The following is a 21114-nucleotide window of genomic DNA, read 5'->3' on the forward strand; positions in this document are numbered from 1 at the left end:
TTGCTGATGGTACTGCTGATTTGAGCAGGATTATAGCCCATTAAACACCCGATGTACGACTGACTTTGGCCATTTTACAGATACAGCCTCTGTCTTTAAATGCTTGTGACCTATACCCATTTGTTACGGTGAGTAATTTTTTAACGTGTTTGCAGAGACTTTTTAGAGAGCGGTTGCGGGAGCAGTTTTTGGATACTTGTGGTAAATCCTCTTGTCTTTTAGGCAACTGTAGACATGGTAAATCCCCTTCTGTCTTTTAGGCGAGTGTAGATGTTCATCACCTCAGTGTGAACAACTGACCCAGGGATAATGTCACAGGTGACAGATGACTGGGAAATAGGGGACAAAGATAACAAGAATAATTTCAGGTTTTTTAGTGGCAGAAATCACAGTTTGAAGCAGCGTTTCTGATGTATCTGTCAGACTAAAATGGAAGGAGGCCGTACGCTGGCGGTGCCTGCGATAGGAGAGCAGCTACCATCCCTGACTCCTAGATCCCACCTCGTTAACTCCTTGCAGCAGAACACCGGGCTGCAAAGCACACGGGTTAAAAATCAGGCCCGGCCGGGGAGGAGGGAGCCGCCTTGCCCCTCAGCGCCCCGCCGCTCCCCGGTGAGGGCCGGGGTCTCCCCGCTTGTCCCACCGCTCCTGCCGCGGTGACATTTCGTCTTGCTCCAAAGTTCAGAGGGAGGCTCTGGCGAGAAGGGTCGCGTTTGGGGCTGGAGCGGGGACCGCCGGCAGGTCCTGCCTCGCCAGCGGGGGTGGCCGGTGCCTTCTCCCTCCCGCCCCTCTCCGCGCCCGTTTCCAAGGCGAGAGACCTGGGTCTCCGCAGGTACCGCTCTGCCTCCCCCCCGCCTCTCCCCTCCATTTTTTCCCTGCGCCCCTGCAGCATCTGCCTGCCGCCCTGCAGGGCTGCCTGCGCGGAGGGGCGCGGAAGGGGCGCGCACCCCCCGGCGGGCCGGGAGCGGCGGGGAGCGGCGTGGCGCTGCCCCCCCCGCCGGCGGGGGGTGCGGAAGGGGGCGCGGAGGAGGGGGGGAATCCACGGCGCGGGTGCCCGCCGCCCCACAAAAAGGCAACGCCGGGTTCGGGCTGCTCCGCACGCCCCGCGCACACGGACACACGCAAGGACACTCTCACACACACACACACACACACACACACATACGCCGCGATGTGCGATGCGCGATGCGCGACGTGAGGCACCTCGCACGCCCCGGGGCCGGGGGGAGCCGGCGGGTTCCGCGCTGCCAGCCCGCCCGCCCCTGCCGCTCCCTCTCCTCCAGACCCATCCATCAGCCTCTTCCTCTCGGTCTGCTCCTTCCTTTCTTTTCTTTTTCTTCTTCTTCTTTTTTTTTTTAAATTCCTTTATTTTTTAATTTGCTCTAACTGTATCTACCCAAGCCCTGAAAAAATGCCTGCCCGTGGAGCGAGGAGAGGGCACCGGGTCGGTAAATAAGAAGTGAGTACGAGCACAATGGCGTGCCTCCCCGCTCCCAGCCTTGCGGATGCTGCTGCATGCGCCCCTGCTTCCCCCGCGCCCCGGGATGCTCCCCGCGTATTGGCGGTCCGGGCCCCCTTTGTACCTTGCCTGCCTTCCCTTCTCCCCTGCCTTCCCTTCTCCCCTGCCTTGCCTGCCTTCCCGGCCCCGCTCCGCGCCGCGCCCCAGCCCCGCCGCCGGCCGCCTCGCCCCCGCACCCCTCCCCGACGCGGAGCATCCCCGCCGGCGGTGGCGCGGGGCTCCCTCGTCGCTGCCCCGCCGCACCAGGGCTGAGCCCCTCGGGGGGCGGCCGGCATCCCCCGGCGCATTGCACCGGCCGCGGGGAGGGGCCGGCGGGGCCGGCGGCGGAGCGGCGGTGCCCGGTGCCCGCTCCTTTGTTCGCCGCCGGCGGCCGCGGCGGTTCGGCGCTGCCCCGGGCGGCGCGGGCACCGAGCTCGGCGGGGCCGGCTGGGATCGGAGCGGCCCCCGGCACCGTCCTTGGGGGCGCGGAGGGTCGCGGAGGCTGCGACGGGAGAGGGGCAGGCGACGGGGCGGGGGCTCCCCCCGCCAAGGTGTGGGGCGCGGGGCGGGGAGCGCGGCCGTCCCCGGGGTGCCGGCGGGCGTGGGGCCGCGGGGCCGGGGCTGCGGGAGAGGGAGTGGAAGGCGTGACAGCGGCGTGCGCGTGGGGTGCGCGGGGTGCCCCGGGTCCCCGCTCGGCCCGGGCTGGGGGCTGCCTCGCTCCCTCCTGGCCCCTTCTCCCGGCGCCGAGGTGGGTGCCTGAGCCTGGTGGGTGCCCAGGAGGTGACCCAAGTGCCACCGCCACCCGTGATGGGGACGTGCCCCACCTCCGCCGGCCGGAGGGTGACTTCCCTCTGTATTTGGATCTGGGCTTTTCTCACCGGCAGCTGGAAGCCGTGTTGTGGCCGTACAAAATGTACTTGTAACTCAAAACAACTTAAATATAGCTTGTGCGGTCAACTGCTGTGGCCATCTTCCCACAGGAGACCTTTACCTGCGCTTGATGTGGCGGGTTTTTTTTTTTAGTGCCCGTGTAGTTGCTGGTAGTCACGTGAGTTATCCAGATAGTTGATAACACACTCAGCTGCTCTTTTCCTAACCCGGTGGGTTTCTGTAGCTGTAAATAAAAATACACGCCTTAACAAATGGGTGACTTTTCCAGTAAGTACACATATGGTTTACTGGTATTTTCTGAAAGGTGTAATCGATACGCAATTAACGCTTTAAGGCCGGTATGATGAGCAATGTATTGTTTTTATGGTTGTGTCTGGGGAGTTTGGAAGTGATCGTGCAACTGTTCTTAGCGAGCGTTTGTCGGAGCGCAGGACAAAGTAGGTGAGAGAAGGAAGGGTTTGTATTTTTCTGCTACCTCTGTAATGCTGAGGTAAAACACAGCTGGAAAGCTGCTTAGCAGTGCTTGGGAGAGCAGCAGATGTAAAGAATCTCTGCAGCAAAATACCACTTTATGCTAATTTAAATGCAAGAGCGTAGGGGAAATCTGTGTTTATGAAATGATTGAATAAGAGAAGGGGACATGCATATAGAAAATGTTGCAAATGTGTGTAAAGTGGAGAATACTACTCAAGAGCAGCTGCTTTGTTGCAACGTGGCATAGGGTTTATGTGAAAGATTCAACAGTTTAAGAATTCCAGTTGGAAGCAGCAGAATTTCTGTAATCTCTTGGCAAGAAGTTCAGTTAATGAAATCGGAGCGGCACTGTAAAAATTAACTTTCTTTTTCTGTTTTGCCAGTGGCGGCACCTGACTTGCTGGATCCCAAATCGGCCACTCAGAACTCCAAACCGAGATTATCATTTTCCACCAAGCCTACTGTGCTCTCTTCACGGGAGGAAAGTGATTCAGCTATTAATGTTATGAAATGGAAGACAGTCTCAACAATTTTTCTGGTGGTAGTCGTGTACTTAATAATTGGAGCAACAGTATTTAAAGCCCTGGAGCAGCCTCATGAGACCTCCCAGAAAACCACCATTGTGATTCAGAAGCAGACGTTTGTATCTCAGCATTCCTGTGTGAATGCAACAGAGCTTGATGAACTGATTCAGGTAATCCATACCAAACCCTTGCCACCATGCCTTAGAGGAACAAATTACATATGGTAGCACTGCTGTGATAAAAGGGAAAAACTTCATTAGCAAGGCTCTGTATTGGCTGAGCCATGTAACAAGTGTTAAGACCAAAAGTTGAGCAACCGCATTTTTGTGCAAAGCCTCACGGTTGAAAAGCTATTGCTATTTTTAGGTCCAGTACCCTTGGTACACAGCCTTTTCACTGAAACCTGCCGTTATGCTAATGAAATGATTATTCGTCAGCAATATATACAATTAATAGTTCACAAAGGAATTGATATATTGATTGTGCCTTACCAGGTCTGTCAATATTTGAGATGCCTAATTCTGAGGAAGAAAATACACCGTCCATTGCCTTAAGGGACTTCTAATTTACTGTGATTGTATCAAGCTAGCTTTCCTTCCAGCTGTATGTTTCTTTTCATTGATTCTGTTTTAAGCAGAGGAAAGTACCACAGACTTGCTATTTTGATCTTAAATCTCAATTTTCTCCGCTTTTAAAGGCGCGTCCACAACTGATGTACATTGGTGTGTTCCTACTAACATGACTTTACCCTTGCAGGTCACCTGCCTCAGAAGCACGGGAAATATTTATTTGCCCTAGCACAGAACTAGATCCAGAGCCTTACGAGGCCCTCTCCAACTTAAATCCCATGTTCCCATGTTCTTACGAATAGCCAGTGGCACTGCAGGGAACAGCAAGGGGCTGCCAAGTAATGTCAATTCTGGGGATGAGACCATGAAACGGGAGGCTGGAGTGAACAGCCAAGAGCTGGCAAGGATTGACCCCTTCATTAACAGTAGCCATGGGCCTGTCTGGGTCTGCAGAGGTGGGACACTGGAGAGCAGGAGCATGCCAGTCGCGTGGGCAGCAAAGCTTCTGGAGGTGGTTTTTGACAGCAGGTCTGGCTGGGAGTTCAGAAGTTGATTTTGCCTCTCTAGAGACCAATCTGCCTTGAGCATCAGCGTGGACACCTGTTTTTTTTTTTGCAGTTTTAAATTCAGAGCTCTGATGAATCGAGTTATTTTTATGGCACACTACTTCTGAATTTTAAAGGCAAGCTGTGAAAATGTCTTGTATTTTGTGATTTCTCCTCTGCCTTGTTGCTTGAAATATATTCCAAAGCTGCCACCCTTTCAAGGACTGCCAGGCAGCTCCTACCTCCATGTGTCCTGACTCGGCATGCCCGAGGAGGTGTTCTCAATGTGAATTTTGATGCTGTGTAATAACTGTGTTTCAGTGGTTTTACCAGCAGAATGTGAGAGAATCTTTCAGAGAAATATACACGCACATTTTGATTAAAACATTCTCTTGCAGGTAGTATAAATATCCCCATATGAGATTTTTAGGTCAGATCCTGTACTTGTGGAGATAAAAATAGAAATTTTTTCAGCAATATTACCTTACATCATGTATGAGATGGTCCTTAAGGCAAAAACTGTTGAAATTTGCTCTGGAGTACTTAGATACTTTAGCATTTATGATTCACTACCCAGAAGCACAGATTGGTAATAAAAAAACACTTCATCAGCATTCAGCGCCCATTTGATGTTCTGTATAAAATAAAGGACAGTTTCAGTACAATTACCAGAGCACAGATACCCGTATCAGCATTAGCTCCCACCTTCGCTGGTGATCTTGGCATGACCAAAAGACACAGGCTTGTGAAGCGTGGGTGACACAGCCTCCCACAGCACGTGGATGAGAGATGGTTGTGGGAAGAGTTTGCTCTGCTTGTTGTTGGGGTAAATGGAAAACTTAATTTCTCCTTGTTCCCTTCTGCTTCTCTGCGAAGAAGACCACCACGACGTGGAGGTAGGAACGTGCTCCTTGTATAGGAGGAGAGCTGAGGCATAGGGAGCCTGGTCCTACAAGTGCCTGTGGGTGCCTTTCTTTACGCAGAATAAGTGATAACAAATTACAACACGTTGCTTAAGGGTCAGGAATTAAGTGCCTTGCCCAAAGTAAAATAGGAAATCAGTAGTAAAGCGGAGTCTCAAATCCATTTTTCCAAGTCTAGGCTGCTACCCTAACCGTGGGGTCCTATTTCTTCCCTACTTACCGCTTTGTCACAGAAGCTAAATTACTGGGATACATTTTGTCTCTCTGGGTTTATGTCTATAATACAGTGTTTCTTCAGTTTTTGTTGTGTGTCTGTATGAATAAAAATAAATAGTGCATGTGAGGAAAAAGTAAATGATATTTAAGAATTCACTGAAAGCTATAAAACTGAAAATTAATATGTACTAGTGTGGTAGGAAGCTGGAATGATTAGTGTGTGTGAAGAAAATTACAGAGCTTACAGACTGTAATGTCTTCTTTAATCAAGTATTTACCTTGAGTCAAACTGTGATGAAATTCATTATAAACTTTTCCTTTTGAACTTAGTGCTCTGGCATTCCAGAAACTGGTTTGGCTCTGGTTCGTGCTAGGCATTGCTCAAGGTGCTTATCATGCTAGGCTTCTTCAGTCTCCACAACTTCTGAGCTGCCATTTAACCCTTACTCTGAAGCAGGCTTGACTATTCCAAGCCCGCTAACCGCCACTACAATGTGCAGCACCTTATTCAGGTGAACAAATTAGGGAGACTGGTTTGAGAGCACAAATTCAGCTAAAAAACTTGCACAAGTGGAATGAAAGGCCAGTTGGCTAGCACCCAGGGGCCATCTATTTTCCATCACCTTTGCTAAAATCTTCCCTTTGCCACAGAGCTGATTACAACACGGAGTGGTGTGCTTCTGTAAATGCACACAGGAGAGGGAATTTTCCCTTCCCGTCCTCTCCATCCTTATTTTATCTCACCAATCACCAAAAACCTTCCTGGCATAACAGTATATACTGTTGCCGACTTCTCAGCGCACACAGCTTTATTCCCTGGGTTTCAAAGTCCTGAAACTATCTATTTTCACATTGATTGTGTGGCTCCTCTAGGTGTACTCAGTGAGAATTATACTTTTATAGACTTTATGTATTTTATATACACGTGAAACACGGGGCAATGGAGAGCTGCTATGCAGCATCGAAAATGTGCAAAGTTAATTAAATGGAGTGCCCTGATGATGACAGCCAAGTAGCCTCAGCTGTCTCAAAAAAATGACCTGGGTTTTCCATAACTTTTCAGCCCAGTCCAGCGACATTGTTCCTGGGTTGACAAAGAGGTGGTCTTCACGACCTTCTCCATCTCTGACTTCCATGGTCCAGTGCTGCAAATCTCTTTCAGTCTAAACCACTTCAGTTACTTGTTGCTTCCCTGTAATAAAATATACCTGCAATGAACAACAGCAATGTATGATACATCAGATCATGTACATCATGATACTTCCAGATACATCATATTTTTGGATACTTTATGAACACTTCTATTTAGTACCGTACTTAAAATGTGCAAAAAGTCACGCAGAGCATATCTGTACACCCAAGAGGCCATTTTTCCCAGACAATTTCAACTCCTTTTACTGTAGCCTGAAGCCGGTATCACCAACAATATGAAGTGGATCACTGCATGCTGTACACAACAGTGCTGAGGTGGGCAGTGCCCAGCAGCCAGTGGTGGTATATCTAAATCTACAGCTAGAGAAATATCCCAGGAGGGGAGCTGGTGAACGTACAAACACTACCTCGGTGAGTCTAATGAGGATACAACAGACCAGCAAGATGTGCATGGTCTGATGTTAAACTTGTTTTTTTAAAGTTTCAGTTGGAAGGTCTTGAAAGGGTATCAGTTATTAACAGATGAGAAAGCATTGGTTTGGTGAATCTTATATATAATGTCTAATACATTATGAAGCTGTAGAAAGGGATGTGGCCAGACACTTCACTACTATTCCTTCTTTAGCAAGAGAAAGAACTCTTGCAAATTCATCATGGACGGTGTTTTTGTCTCTCTGTCCATGCCTGCTCTCAACTTGTCCCTGCCATGCAATGCAAAGTAACTGCCAGTTGCCAGAATAAAAGAGTAAATGCAGTTCAGCCTGTGTGGATTTTAGGTATATGTGACAAAATATATAAACTTGATCTTCATTTACACTAGGGATTTTTTACATCTTACATGTAACAGGTTTTTCCCCACCACTGAGGTCTTTGTTGGCAGAAGCTGGTAGAAACCCGGGAGTAATCCAGCTATATGCACACAAATAACAATAAGCATTAAAAAATTAAAAAATTCTCTAATTAGAGAACTTGTATCTTGGTATTTTAATCTAATTCTAGTTCTCTTTTACTGTGTTGACTATTCCCTATAGCAAGCTTGCCACTAAACACTTGAAAATGTTGGAGACTGTTTCCAAACTCAGATGCACAAAGTGTATTGCCAAGTACCTAGAAAAATCTCCCGCTGTATTTACGCACCTGTGCATAGGAGCAAATATAAAGAGACCTTAGATTGCATTGCCGATGTCTTCCTGCAGTGCTGTGCAGCCATGAAATATGTGTATATACCTTCAAGACATCTCCTGGGGTTAAGAGTTTGTCTCTGGGGATGGGTGAGCCTGACTGAATATGATATCCAGCAACTTTGCAAAGTTGTCATTATTGTTGTCTCCTACGCCTCATTCCCTCTATAGGGCGTTCTACAGAGGGAATGAGGTATATGAAATAACAATGAATTTGCTTTCCCCCTGCCCAGAACTCGTGTTGTTCCTAGGAGGTAACGATTTCACCAGTATTGCGCGTTGTGGGATGTCTTAGCAATGAGAGACAAATACTTGTCCCCCTGCCAAAGAGAAAGCTGATTAAAAAAAAGAGCTTTTTATGTAAATATCACCTAATTATATGTTGCTCAGCAGTTATGTGTTGACCTTTATAAACCAAAATGGAAAAAAAATTCCTTTTAATCCCCAAGCATCAAGTTGTTTCATGTATTATTTTTGCATACAAAAATTTATAATTTTGGCATACAAAAATTGGAAATAAGACAAATTTCAGTTATATTATTTTAAATATCTAGAGTGTCCCAGCAAGCTGGTGTGAGTCATTTTAGTTATCTTAGTGAGTCAATTCTGAAGCTTAAAAAAGAGTTTTCAAGTAAAGGTACACTGAAGCTTAAGTTAATAACATACCTCATTTCTGGTTCCTTTAGCAGAAACATCCTTCAAATATATTTATCCTGAAAACCCTAACAAGTGGAAAAAATAATATCACACTAAACAGCACAATCTTTTAATGCGTTCCAAGTGCTGTTTGTGGTAATTTTTGTCTTATAAAGCATTCATTTCGAAATCTGAACAAGTTTTCAGGGTGCTGCACCAAGCTGTCTCAGCAATAAAGGACTCTACAAGAGGTTTAAGTCCAGCCCCTTTCAGGCTATGTGGCTTCTTCTGAAAACTGAATGCCCACAAAAATGTGCTTACATTTAAAACAAAAAAAAAAAGAATTAATGAACCACCAGGATTAGCTGAATTGACCTTGATCCCACAAGTTGATCTCCTTGTGTTCTGCCTGGGCTTGTGGTTAACGTGAGGAGAACAGCACTCCGTGCTGGGGTCCACAGTCATGTCCCATGCCTCTTTTCATCTTACTTTTGCATCAGCTACATTCTTCCTTTTCTTTTTATATCCCTTGAGGAAAACTGTGGTTTTTTCTTTATCTCTCTTGAGGAAAGCCTGACACAGTTATGAATGACATGGGGGCAGTGTTTGTTTCATCATCTGGGCATCACCGGAATGTCATCACGGCTTCCTATGTGATCAAATTCTTCTAAAAATATTTTACTTTAAAATCTGTGTTTTCCATGGCTTCATTTTTATAGTTCAAGGTAGCTAGCTACATTAAGTTGCACCTCCACCAGTAGCTGATTTTGTGTCTTTTTCATAGCGTGTTTTTTACAGCCTGCATTGAAGCCCCAAGAAACTAATTCTTCTGCATCCTCATGAATATGTTGTTTTATTTCAGCTGGACAAGCTCCTTGAGCTGCAACCTCTCTGATTATGTAGAAAACTGTTAAAATAAATAAGTGTAAATCCTTCTTTCTCTCCCAGAGATTAGAAGGTATTTGAACTTGCTGTATCATTTGGGGACACAATAAATCACAGAGATGCAAAGATCTTGTCTTCAGACAAATCTGAAATTTATTTAGACAAATTTAAAATTTATTAGCTAAGCCTATTAAGCTTGAATGAAATTTCATTCATTCTTCGGATCACAACATTTATAGACGTTCTCAGTCCTGTGAGCTGTAGCTTACGGGTCCTCTAAGCCGGAACTTTTTGAGGGAGCCTGAATGTACCAGTTTAAATCCTAAATATTCCTAGTCTCTCCCTTTTGCAATTCCTTCCAGCCTCTCCAAAAGGAAGCAGGAACCATCCCATGTCTGTATCCTAACCTGGCAGCAGCAGGTGTTTATGCTCTGTAAACCTTAAGACCTTGAAAAAATTGATAGGCCGGCATAAAAGAAATGGATGCTGCAGCATATTTTATTTATCTGGGGATCCAAAATACCACTGCATCAGTTTTCTAATGTACTGTCTGCATTTCAGACATGAAGCTTACGACAAATTGCAAATGCCAGCAGCAGAGCTGCCCTTTGACGGTGTTTTCAAAGCAACATGAAATGAGTGACTTTTAAAGTAGTTAAAACATGAAGCGCAGGAACTGTAGCTTGTGTTGTTATCCTGCGCGTACGTCTGTCCTTAGTAGGGTGTCTGCCCGCCAAAGCACTCCAGCTTACCTATCCTTAACTTTAAGTATACAGGTAGTCCTAACGGTACAGTAAGATCCTGTTTCTCTTTCCCTCTCGCTGAGCCTGTAAGTCTCGTCTTCATCCCAGCGTTTCCTTTCTGCTTCACTCTTGGCAGAAATAAATGTTCGGATGCTATCGTCTCCTTCCACAGTAAAGCCCCCCAAATTCTACCTGTATCCCCAGATCAGAGGAATGTTTATTATAGAAAAGACCTCTGTGAAAGACCTTTGATCATAACCTTACCCAGACCCGTTCTGCACACAGATGCCCACCTGCCGAGGCAGCGCCCGGGTGGGCTGCAGAAGCCCCGGGGTTGTGAGCGCTCCCCGCCGGGGGCTGCTCCGGCTCCTGCCGCGCTCCTGCAGCCAGATCCCCTCTCCTGGCTTCGCACTGAGCCTCTGGAGCGGGGCGATGTTCTGCCAAACCCGCTGTTGCCTGGGTGCCTTCCCTCCAGCGACAGGACGACTCCCTTTTCTGTAGTTACTTTCCACACGGCTGATAAACCAAAAGGAATTTTTTTAAGCCCAGTTTTTATCCTTCATGGGCGTAAGAGCAATACAGGTTTTTTTGGGAGACTAATAAATAAATTCTAACTGACCTCGTTACTTCTTTGTTCGAGCAGGTTGGTTTCTAACTTTTTTTGCTGCTTCTGTTGTTGGGGCTCTTAAAGGCTACATTTACTTCGGATGAACACTTTTATAGGACCTAGAACCTAGCTAGCTTGAATGCATCCGAGTGACAGCTTTTGTCTTAGAAAGCGTAGCAGGTATGACTCATTAGTAAGTCAGTTTTGCTGAGCAGCTGTCTGCATAATTCTTCCAGTCTTTAATCTCAAGAAGCAAAGAAAAGCCCTCTTCCCTGAACGTGTATGTGTACATACAGATATAAATATGTATGCACACATGCAACATTTATATACATAGTCTGTTTGTAATGTGTATTTAGAAATAGAAATGAGTTTCAATATGTTTCGACATGTTTTTAGCTCAAGTAGATTGTGAACATAGAGTGAAAAGAGTTCTTCAATTCTTCAACATGTTGGGTACTGGTGTCCAGTGCAGATTACAGTCACACGTCGTACAAACTAAGAAGAAAAACACGGAGTCACAGAATCATAATACAAACATCATTGCAATCTCTTTCAACAGCAAGGCTGAAAAGCATGTGCTTCTGGAAGCTGGAGATTTGTTTGCTAGGTGTTAGAAGCATCCCTAGTGTGCCTCTGAACAAAGAACTAGGATTTCCATTCTTTGTAAATCAAAGCTGAAATAAAAACGCAGGATTCGTGCAGTAGCTGGGCCATATAAGATGTATCATTATACTGGAAAGTGGGAGAGCATTCTTGTCAAATGTCAGCAGGACAGCAAAGGAAGAAATCCAGGCTGAAAAACGAGTTTCCAGAAACTCTGAGGCATATCTGACTTTTTGAGATTGCTTGTTAAATGATTGCCAGGAAGCACAAGCTAACTCCTGACGAGTTGGGTAACAAAAGACTGCACGCTCTGTATATTATCAGAAGCATAATTTAAAGTGCTTCTATTTTAATCTTTGGATAGAAAAGCTGAGAGTAATGAAGTGTTGTGTTACATCATTTCATAAAAGTGAAGCGACTGGAAGATGGTACAAAAGCATGTATTCAGAGCCTGGTGCGGCACAAGGAGATGAGCATTAGGGTGACTGGTTTGACACATACTTATTTCTGCCTGATCCCTGTATGAGACAGCGGCTGACTACCAGAGGCTGGCCTTCTCACCTTATAACCTCTCTGTATTCCTCCTGGGGCTCTGCAGACCCCTGCTTAGCAGATGTAGCTCTGTGGTCAACAGGCTGGCTCTTGTCAGTCATCTCGCTTGACTCCTTGCGGGGTCAGAGGACCAGAGGTTGAAATCCCTGACCTAGGAGAACTGTCTTCTGTTTTCACAAAGTGACCGTGCTGTTTGAAAGGCTGTTTTATCTCTTGGTTTGACAGAAAAAAGTCACAAATTTCTGTGTCTTAGTCTGCAAGGGTAGCTCAGAGTGGCCTCTACGGACAGATACGTGTGTGAACACAAGGATGTGATAACATAAAACTGTGCAGTGCATTTACCAGAAAGTGTTTCTAAATTATATAGGAAGTGGAAAGTTGACATTCAATTGAAATGAGATTTTATATTGTCACTCTCCTTTTCCCAGTGTTCTGATTTCAAGCAAAGAAGTACCGTGTGAACACAATGCTTACGTGTTTTTGGAGCTCAGGTCCTGTTTTTGGAAGTAGGGCAGGTCACGCCTGGCCTGTCCACTCCGGGCTCAAGCGTCTCTGCCTCTTTTCTCTGATGTTCTACTAAAGCTTATTCCCAAATACGCGTGTAAAGCCAGGTAGTCTGGATGTAGTACAAGCTAGGACTTTGTACTCAGACACAGCTCATGCCTATCCAAGATGCAGTAGAGAGCTAGCCTAAGAATCCACATAACTTTAAAAATGGGAATTAAGTTCCTAAAATGTTTAAATATTTGAAAATTTTATCTCAGTTCTTTTCACTATCGAAAAAAAGCGCCCTATTTTCCACCGCTATAAAGACAATTAAAGAAGAAAAACCTATTACTTTTACTGTATCCATCTAATATTATTCTTAAACTCATTGCACTTGGAGTCCTTCTTTGGTTGCCATGTGCTGGGTAACCCCTCCACTGCTCAGTCCTCGGTCGTCTCATGTGAAACAACTAGTAGACAAAGGCTCTGAGAGAAAGTAAGGCAAGTGAAATAATCTACACAGTTCAAGAATTGAAACTATCCACATCCCTATTCTAATGCTGACTGGTTCTGTAGTGCTGAAGTGAAACATTTTTAAGTCAGAATTTAGTTTGTATACGGAATAAAAATAAGAAAAACTAGGAAAATTGCCACTGAGGTGGTCAGTTAACTTTAATACTGTAAAGTAGTTTTAAAAGAATTCCATATTAAGAACACATAAAGAGTTTACAGGCTGCAACACGATAAATGTACAGACTATTATATAGAGTTTTCATGATTCTGATTGTTTCGAGATTCAAAACGCATAGAGTTACTATCCCTGCTGTACAAGTTAAGATTAACCAAAGGGCTCAGGTGACAGAAAGAATCTATGAAGGAAGGAAAGAATGACATGCCAAACTTGTAACAAATGAAGTGGTTGTGTTTGCTCTAGTAGCAAGGCACCAGTCAAGAAAAAAGACGACCAAGAATAAAGTGGCAGAGAAAATTGCATCTAACAGCACCGAGAATGAATAGCATGTTATTTGAACGCTGCGGGCGAGATCCTGGCCCTTAGTGAAGTTGGTGGAAACAAGCTGCATGAGCCTGGGTTTATATTCCGTGCTAAGGAAATGTTAATATCCAACATTCCAGGTAAGTTTGTGCAGGGGACGTAGTCAGAAAGAAGATGCTACCCTGAATTAGTGCCCTGAAATATACATATTTTAGGGGTTATGTTACGTATTATTTGAAATTGTTTTAAAATTATGCTTGGGAATAGTCTTAGATGAGGATCTGCTCACAGGCACTGACCAAACTAAGAAGAAAAGATGTCCGCTGATCCAAGGAACTGAAAATGCAGTTACCCCTCCCGAAAAATCTGCAGGCAACTTTCAAAGACTTTATGAGATAGTAGTATTGATCTCAGTAAACCAGCAGCTTTACCTAAGTGTCATCCTTGTTTGTAAGGAAGACTCTTACAGAACGCTCCGAAGGAGTATAATGCAGCAGCTTTGTTAATATCTCCCAAACATGGGAACGGCACAGGAGAAAGCATAATAATGTGTGCTTGGAAACTTAATAACCCAGTGATGAAGAAGACGTTGTCTGACCCTTTATGACTAAAAACTATGTTTGAAACAATTGATAAGGTAAATCAGTAAAGGTACAAAGAAAGTCAATGACAAATATTGGCAACAAAAAATTACTTATATACAATATTCAATGGATTTGTTTAAATAGGTAAATATATCATTTATTAAGAAAGAGTATTTAATTCACAACAAAGAGGCAGCTGATGGGTCTATAAGATCGTTAATTTCTTGAAGGAGACAAATAGGAAATTACTATTTAAGAGTTTCTCATAACCTAAGATCTCATAAAATTACTTTGAAGCACATAAAAACCTCAAAAGGGAAATGCTTTTAAAATGATCCACAAGTAAATCGCAGAACTTACTGCCACAGAATGACTTGGCTCCCAAAATACAAGTGAGCTCCAAAAGCAGTTAGACAAATTCACAGTAAAATCATCCACCCAAACTAACCTGAACACCATGATGCAGACGCATCAGAAAGTCCCCAAAACTGTGCTTAGCCAGGAGTCAGGAGGAGGTATGAAGAGAAGCATCACTTGCCTACTTGCCCTGATTCTTTTCCTAATTAGCAATTGGCTAAAATCAAAGACATGATAATAGCAGCTAATTGTCTTTTGTAGCCATCTGTTGCGTTTTCCTTGGTCGGACCCAACAGAGCAGTTTTGGGTTAAGTTGTACCTTTTTCCTGGAAGTCTGTAGGTACCGTATACAGCAGTTAGCAAATGCGTAGCTATAATGGACCTCTGGGCAGTTGAGATTAGCACGCCTTTCATATAAAAGATGTTGAGGTAGTATGGCTTCAAAAACGTGTAGTGATGATATAAAGCTCTGAAAACATTTTACACCTGGATCGGTACAAAACTTGGTCTTGCTAGACTGCCTTAACAGGTGCATTGCTCTGGGTAGTCCATTCATCCAGTACAATAAACCATAATAAAACGTGAATGGTGCCGTAAAATTATATTGATCCAGTGCTTTTACCATATGATGTCCTCACTGGAGAGCACGTTCCTATTTGCGGGTGCAAGGACTTGTAATGAAAGTTCTTAGTCCACTGAAATGAAACAGCACTCAAAATGTATTCAGTAGGCTCTGTAATGCAGCGCATGGGATTTTATAAGGAATATCTGTATTGTGTAAGTTATAAAATCAATACAAGGGATGGTTTTCACATGCTGCTTAGCTGATGCGTCCCTTCCTACACTAATGTAAAGAGCTGCCAGTATCAGTGCTGCTGTATTTACTGCTGCCAACTTGTACATGGTGTACAAATGTAGAAGAGGCTTTATTCTTCCAACTCAAAGGAGAATGAAACTCTCTTCCCCTTCCCTTTCCCCATCCTTTCTCCTTCCTCAGTAGGACTGAAAATCCCACATCCCTGATGCGTGTCTGCCTTTCCGGTATTTTTAAAAAAAGTTAAAAAAGGTGTAGAAGATAAAGAGTGTAAAGTCTATGTAAAGATACCCCAGCTGGCTTTCTGGTGACAGCCCCGGGTGTTGAAAACGGCTTAGGTGTGACAGCCAGATCCCCGTGGCTGCGGAGAGGCAGCTGTGGACTTTAAAAATGGCTACTTTGTGCATCTGAGCTTTGAAAATGGCAAACTGGAAGCGGTGGATTTAAGTTGAGATCCCATCATGAAAAATCGATGGCCTGCTTAATCCAGCATTGGTATTTTGTAATTTCTGTCCGGATCAACTGATTTCCATGGGCTCTATTTAGAAATAAAGAAGTTTTAATTTGCAAATTATCAATGTATTTTGGGAATGAAAAAATTATTGCTACGGCACAATAATTCCTCTGCAACAGGCTGCCCACACGGAAACGTTTCTGGTCTGCCCTATTGCTGAAAATCTCTATGTGCATAATCACTGCTGGACAACTCGCCAAGCAGAAACTATTGGTTAGTTAAAATGTTCATTTTAGCTTTGCAGTATTGCTTCCTCTGTTCTCCTTTTGTTAAACACCAATTATTAATATAAGGATCAGGATTAGGAAATAAATCCTGGTTTAAGTTTCAGAATGAAATGATAACTTACGTTCCTTAAAACATTTACTGCAAGCTTAAAAATACTTTTTCTTGGTGTGTACTGTTTAACTCAAATACAGGTATATATCTGCAATAGAGACATAACTAAACAAGAATACTTTTTGTGACAAGAATTTAGAGTAGGTGACACTGCTGAAATAGGAAATGTTTCACGTTTCTCAAGACTATGAAAATATCACCAGTGGCAAGCTTGTTCATTTTGGCTGCTAGAACTGAATTTTTCAAGAACAACATTTATGAAGCATATAGCTGTATAAACCTAGAGATACACGTTTGATATTTGACTCTGATTTTTTTATTAATATAGTGAAAGTTTTATAACCAGAAGTGTAATTGTTAATTATTGAATTATCTGTTCTACAAAAGTGTTTTAATTAAATGGAGTTCATTTGGTCCAAAAAAATGCGTGGGCATTTTGCCTTGGAGTTTTAAAATGACTGTGTTTTAAGAAGTACCTTTGCTTGCCTAACTCGATAGAGGAATATTTTGGGAAAATTTCATTGTACATCTTTGTCTAATGCATATTTTTCTTCACCAAATAGTAGCAACAGTAAAAATAATTGCGTTTGCCATCTAGCTAAGGTGATGTTGTTAATGATACTGTGCATTTTGCATTCTCCTTAATGGTCTGGAGTTTACAGCTCTGCTGCATGCTGAAGTGTTCAGGGTGTCTGCTGAAGATTAAATTGTTGCCTGACTGGAGGATAAAACTGGAGCAGGGCAACACTGATCCTTTTCTGGTTTATTGCTTGGCTTAAATAAGTGATTTAATCAATTTACTGTGTAATGTATATTAATATAATTGTTTCATGAATATTGACAAAAATCTTTTTAAACTTGCAGCAAGTAGTGGCAGCAATAAATGCAGGAATCATACCTTTAGGAAACACATCTACTCAGATCAGTCACTGGGACTTGGGAAGTTCCTTCTTCTTTGCTGGCACTGTTATTACCACCATAGGTAGGACACAGCTTATTATCTTTTTACAGTAAATGAGCTGAAACTCTTTTGATTTCCAGTGTGTGCATTTATTTGTTAATGGTAAATCTTCCAAATCTTCTGATTGAAAGTGGAGAGTTACTTTTTAGCTGTAGGGGCAGGAATGGTAGCTGTCTGTAAGGAGCCCTAGCTGAGAAAGTGATTCCTCTATAGAAGAAGAATGTTGCTGTATGTTTCTGTGAGGTGACTAGAAGAGGTTGCGGAAACATTTTCTGGGGGGAATTTGGTCAACTGTGTAATCACATATTAAATAGGGCATGATTTAAAGCACATGCGCATTAAACCTCGACTGAGGTGTACGGAATTTCAAGTCTGTATAACCCCATTCGATATTGTTGTTTCCTCTAAATTCTGAAAAAGATGAGAACATGGCGAAGATCCAGTTCGGCTTAATTTAATCAGCTGTGAGTGTTGTACCGCTAGGCAGAATTACATTCAAAGGCTTACTCTGAGGCTTCCGTTGCATTCAGAGAAGTCCAAAGCTGCAGGGTGATTCATCCGTGCCCACAAGCCCAGGGGCTTTCTGGACCCTCTCTGCAGCTGAGAGCCACTGTCCCCCCGGGCGGGTGCGAGCGGGAGCAGCGTTTGGTCCTTCCGTTCCTTCCCTTGCGCTACGACGTCGTGCGCGCGGCATACAGTTCAAAGATGTAGTGTAGCTCACGGATCGCAGAAGGGGCATCCACAAAAGTGGCTGGAAATTTGGAGAAGAAATCAAACGAGAAAAATTTAATTATGACAGTAATGTGTGAGGAATTGGAACATCGTTACAACAACTACCTCTACGAAATATTTATATGCATATTGTGAGGGATTGTTCTTTTCAAGTGATGTGTGTACCTTTGTTCTTTCTTTGTGTAGAAGTGCATGATTACTATGTTTTCTGTGTGTTTGAGTATATACCTGTCTATATATATGTATAGATATTGTGCCTACGTGTAATATTTTTCCACATCTAGAGTAACTGAAACACAGGTTTAGTGAAAACAGACTGAAACTCTTACCTCCCTGAGGATACTAACAAGCTCACTGATTTAAGAGTAGTATGTCCACAAGGTAATAAAACCCAAAGCTTTGAAAAATGTAATTTTAACAGACTATAACCAGGAAAAGCAAGAACCTTGAAAGAATAGCTTTACAATTAGTCTTATGTTACTCTCTTCTGACAGCACAAAGCTCTGTGTCATAAGAAGTATCCACAGTCCTGTAGAAAGTGCTTAATATTTCTTTCAGTTCCTAATAAGGATAGAAGTTAGCATATGAAAAGTTTTCAAGGAATTAAAGGATTTCAAAATTATTTTAAAGCAGTAGAACATTAACATTTTGTTTCACCGTTTTATTTCCAAGGGAAACTAAGGCTTTTCTTCCTGGTTTAACGTATTGACCCGATTCTACCAAAACACTCATGAGTCCTGCTTAGAGGAGAGAGGGGGATCTGCAAAGGCATCCGGGCCTCAGCTCTGCTGTCCCTAAGAGGCAAGATAACCCGACTGGAAATACATTTGAAAATTAATATTTCAGGTCATTTCTGCAAACCAGAGTAGTCGGAATCAGGTCAGACTAGGCAACTGTAAATATTTATTTCAGGTTTTGTGATAGAAACCTGAAAAAATCTAGGAAAAAAAATCTTCTGTAAAATATTTTAGTTTTGGAATAACTGTGTTTTTCATCAGAGACCCTTTCTGGTGGGAAGATCCCAGTCAGTTACGGTTGTGAGCTTTGTTTCTTAGGACCGGAGGACAGCACGCTTCCATGAAAGCTGTAGTGTGGTTGGCTTTGTCTTACTGCTGTGAACCATCTTCCCGATGGTTCACAGGGCTCGCAGAGTGACAGCAGGTGGAGCTGTCATGAAAAGCCCTTGGAATTGTGACTTTCCTGGGAAAATGGTGACGAGCGTAACAGTTGGGTGTGCTTTCCCTTATGCTTTATATTAATACGTACCACCGAGTGATTTTGTGGTCAGAGCAGTATCTTTTCATATCCGAGTAACCTTTTGCAATGAAGGCATTCCTTCCAATTTGAGGGCATATGGTTATCATGCAACTTGATATTTTAATTTCTCAGGAGACTGAAAATGTGGTTTATGAGCAACTCCAGAGAATTGTCATAGGTTTCAGCCAAAGACTACAGATATTGTCTATGGACCAAGACAGGACCATATAAATTCATAAAATGACTTTACAGAAATAGTTTGTAAAAGGGATTTTATAAATATGAATAAAATTTATAAATATTATGTCCTTTAGACTGTATGCCTTAAGAAGTACTTGAATAGAAGAAGAAAGGATTACTACTGTTTAGAGAAAATGATAGCTTTCCAGTGTTGCAGCTGATTCTCTAGCATTCAAACCTTTTATTACTATAATTTTACCTTAATATTTAGCCCACACTCCTCCTGGTGATATGTCAGAATCCAAGAAATTCAAATGGAACCAAGAGTTTATTTATGGATAGTGTTTCCCAAAACTTTCTTTAATGACAGTAGCACTTGCATCCCACAAGTATTTGGTTCCTGGGAAGAGGGGATAATAAATAAAGCCTTTAGCATTTCCCTAAGCAGTAAGTTATTGTGTTACAGTTACTGTTATATCATAGTAGTGATGAACATTTAAGTGAGAAACGTTGACCGTGTATTTTGGTGGCTCTGGCAGCAGCCCAGAACCATCTGTAGTTTCTTACTTTTCTGGGTCTCCTGTAGGCTGCTGGAAGGCTCTCTGATGGGGATATGCAAATCCATCGAGCTTCAAAGCCAGCTAACAAAAGCAGAGGTAACACTAGAGAAAGCATGGCTTGATGTTTATTCAACAGGTTTTTTTATTCTCTTATAATCCTTCATGTTAACCAATGAATGTTACAGTTCATATTATAAAATTAATAAACTCCGTTTTAATAGAACACAATCTTCCATACTGCTACTAGATCTTTCCTAAGAAGTGGATTTAGTTGAGAGGTCAGGGTCAAACAGTTTCACAAGACTTTATTTAGAAGAGATCCTTTGTAGCTTTTTTTTCCATGTCTGAGTGGGTTGGTTTTGGCTTTGCATTTACTACTGTGCAACAGCATAAAACTTGTGGGAAAGGACCTCACTGGTTGTAGGTTTGGCTTGCTTAGTTAGGCTTTGTCGCTTGTGGGTATGTTTCTAGAACAAATACAGCTCTTCTCAACAAAGAAACGTGAAACTACGTGATTACTCTGTGTGTATGGAGCGGTTTCAGACAGTCCCTAAGAGAGAACAAGGTAACGGGGGAAATGGGAATGCAAAAATTGCCTATGAAAAATATTGTTGTATTGTTCCCTGGGATACTGTGCATGCTGCAAAGCACAAAAGATACTCTATTTTTCTACCTGAAAATGTTATTAACCCATCAGTCTTCTTCTAAGACCACATACCCAAAGAAAAGGAAAAACAGAGTTGAGAAGAAAAGAAAGAAAAAATGGTAACTCAATCATAAAGCTGGACATAGTTCTGAAGAGGGGAAGAAGGGAAAACAATCTTTACGTCACCTCTTTTTATTCTGAGAGCTCATTGTTAGTGCAGCACCTGTTTTTTTATCCTCTAGATAATTTCCTTCAATAGGTAGCTTAATTCAGAAATGGGCATACAGACACAACCTGTGCACGCTCTGCTTCCCCCCCAAACAACTTATATTTTAGGGCCTGAGAAAGTTTTATGTTGGCAGTGGGGTCGGAAAGGAGACCTCTCTTACTGCAAGCTTGAGACCTGTATCTAGAAAAATGAAAAAACAAAGTAGACATGCCAAGGCCTTGAGCTTAGTTGTTTTCCCAAATGACTGCTGTCTTAGCACGGAAAAAATGCAGTGTCAACCGTAATATCAGAAACTGTATCATGAAAAACTCTGCTAGACTCCTATGGATCTTCATCTAAAATAGCTGTATTATTTCTGCTGTTATTCCAGCCAGTCTGTAATGACTTTTTCAAGCGCTACAAGTAGACGTATACTTAACTCAGACTCCTGGAAGATGGAGTATCTTGAATATCTGTTGT

At 43.1% G+C, this 21114-nt stretch overlaps 1 protein-coding gene across 1 annotated transcript in view; it reads left to right on the top strand.

The window, feature by feature from the left end:
• The window catches only part of KCNK2 (potassium two pore domain channel subfamily K member 2), a gene marked incomplete at its 5' end in the record, with an annotated part of 99937 nt that overhangs the window by 24724 nt on the left and 54099 nt on the right, over nt 1-21114 (top strand). Inside the window, 2 exons of the mRNA XM_081998060.1 lie at nt 3247-3557; nt 16955-17072. Of these exons, the coding sequence (XP_081854186.1) occupies nt 3247-3557; nt 16955-17072 (429 nt within the window). The remainder of the gene's footprint in view (nt 1-3246; nt 3558-16954; nt 17073-21114) is intronic.

The sequence above is a fragment of the Phaethon aethereus genome (assembly GCF_964289735.1).
Source record: "Phaethon aethereus genome assembly, chromosome: 3".
In the NCBI taxonomy this organism is placed as follows: Eukaryota; Metazoa; Chordata; class Aves; order Phaethontiformes; family Phaethontidae; genus Phaethon; species Phaethon aethereus.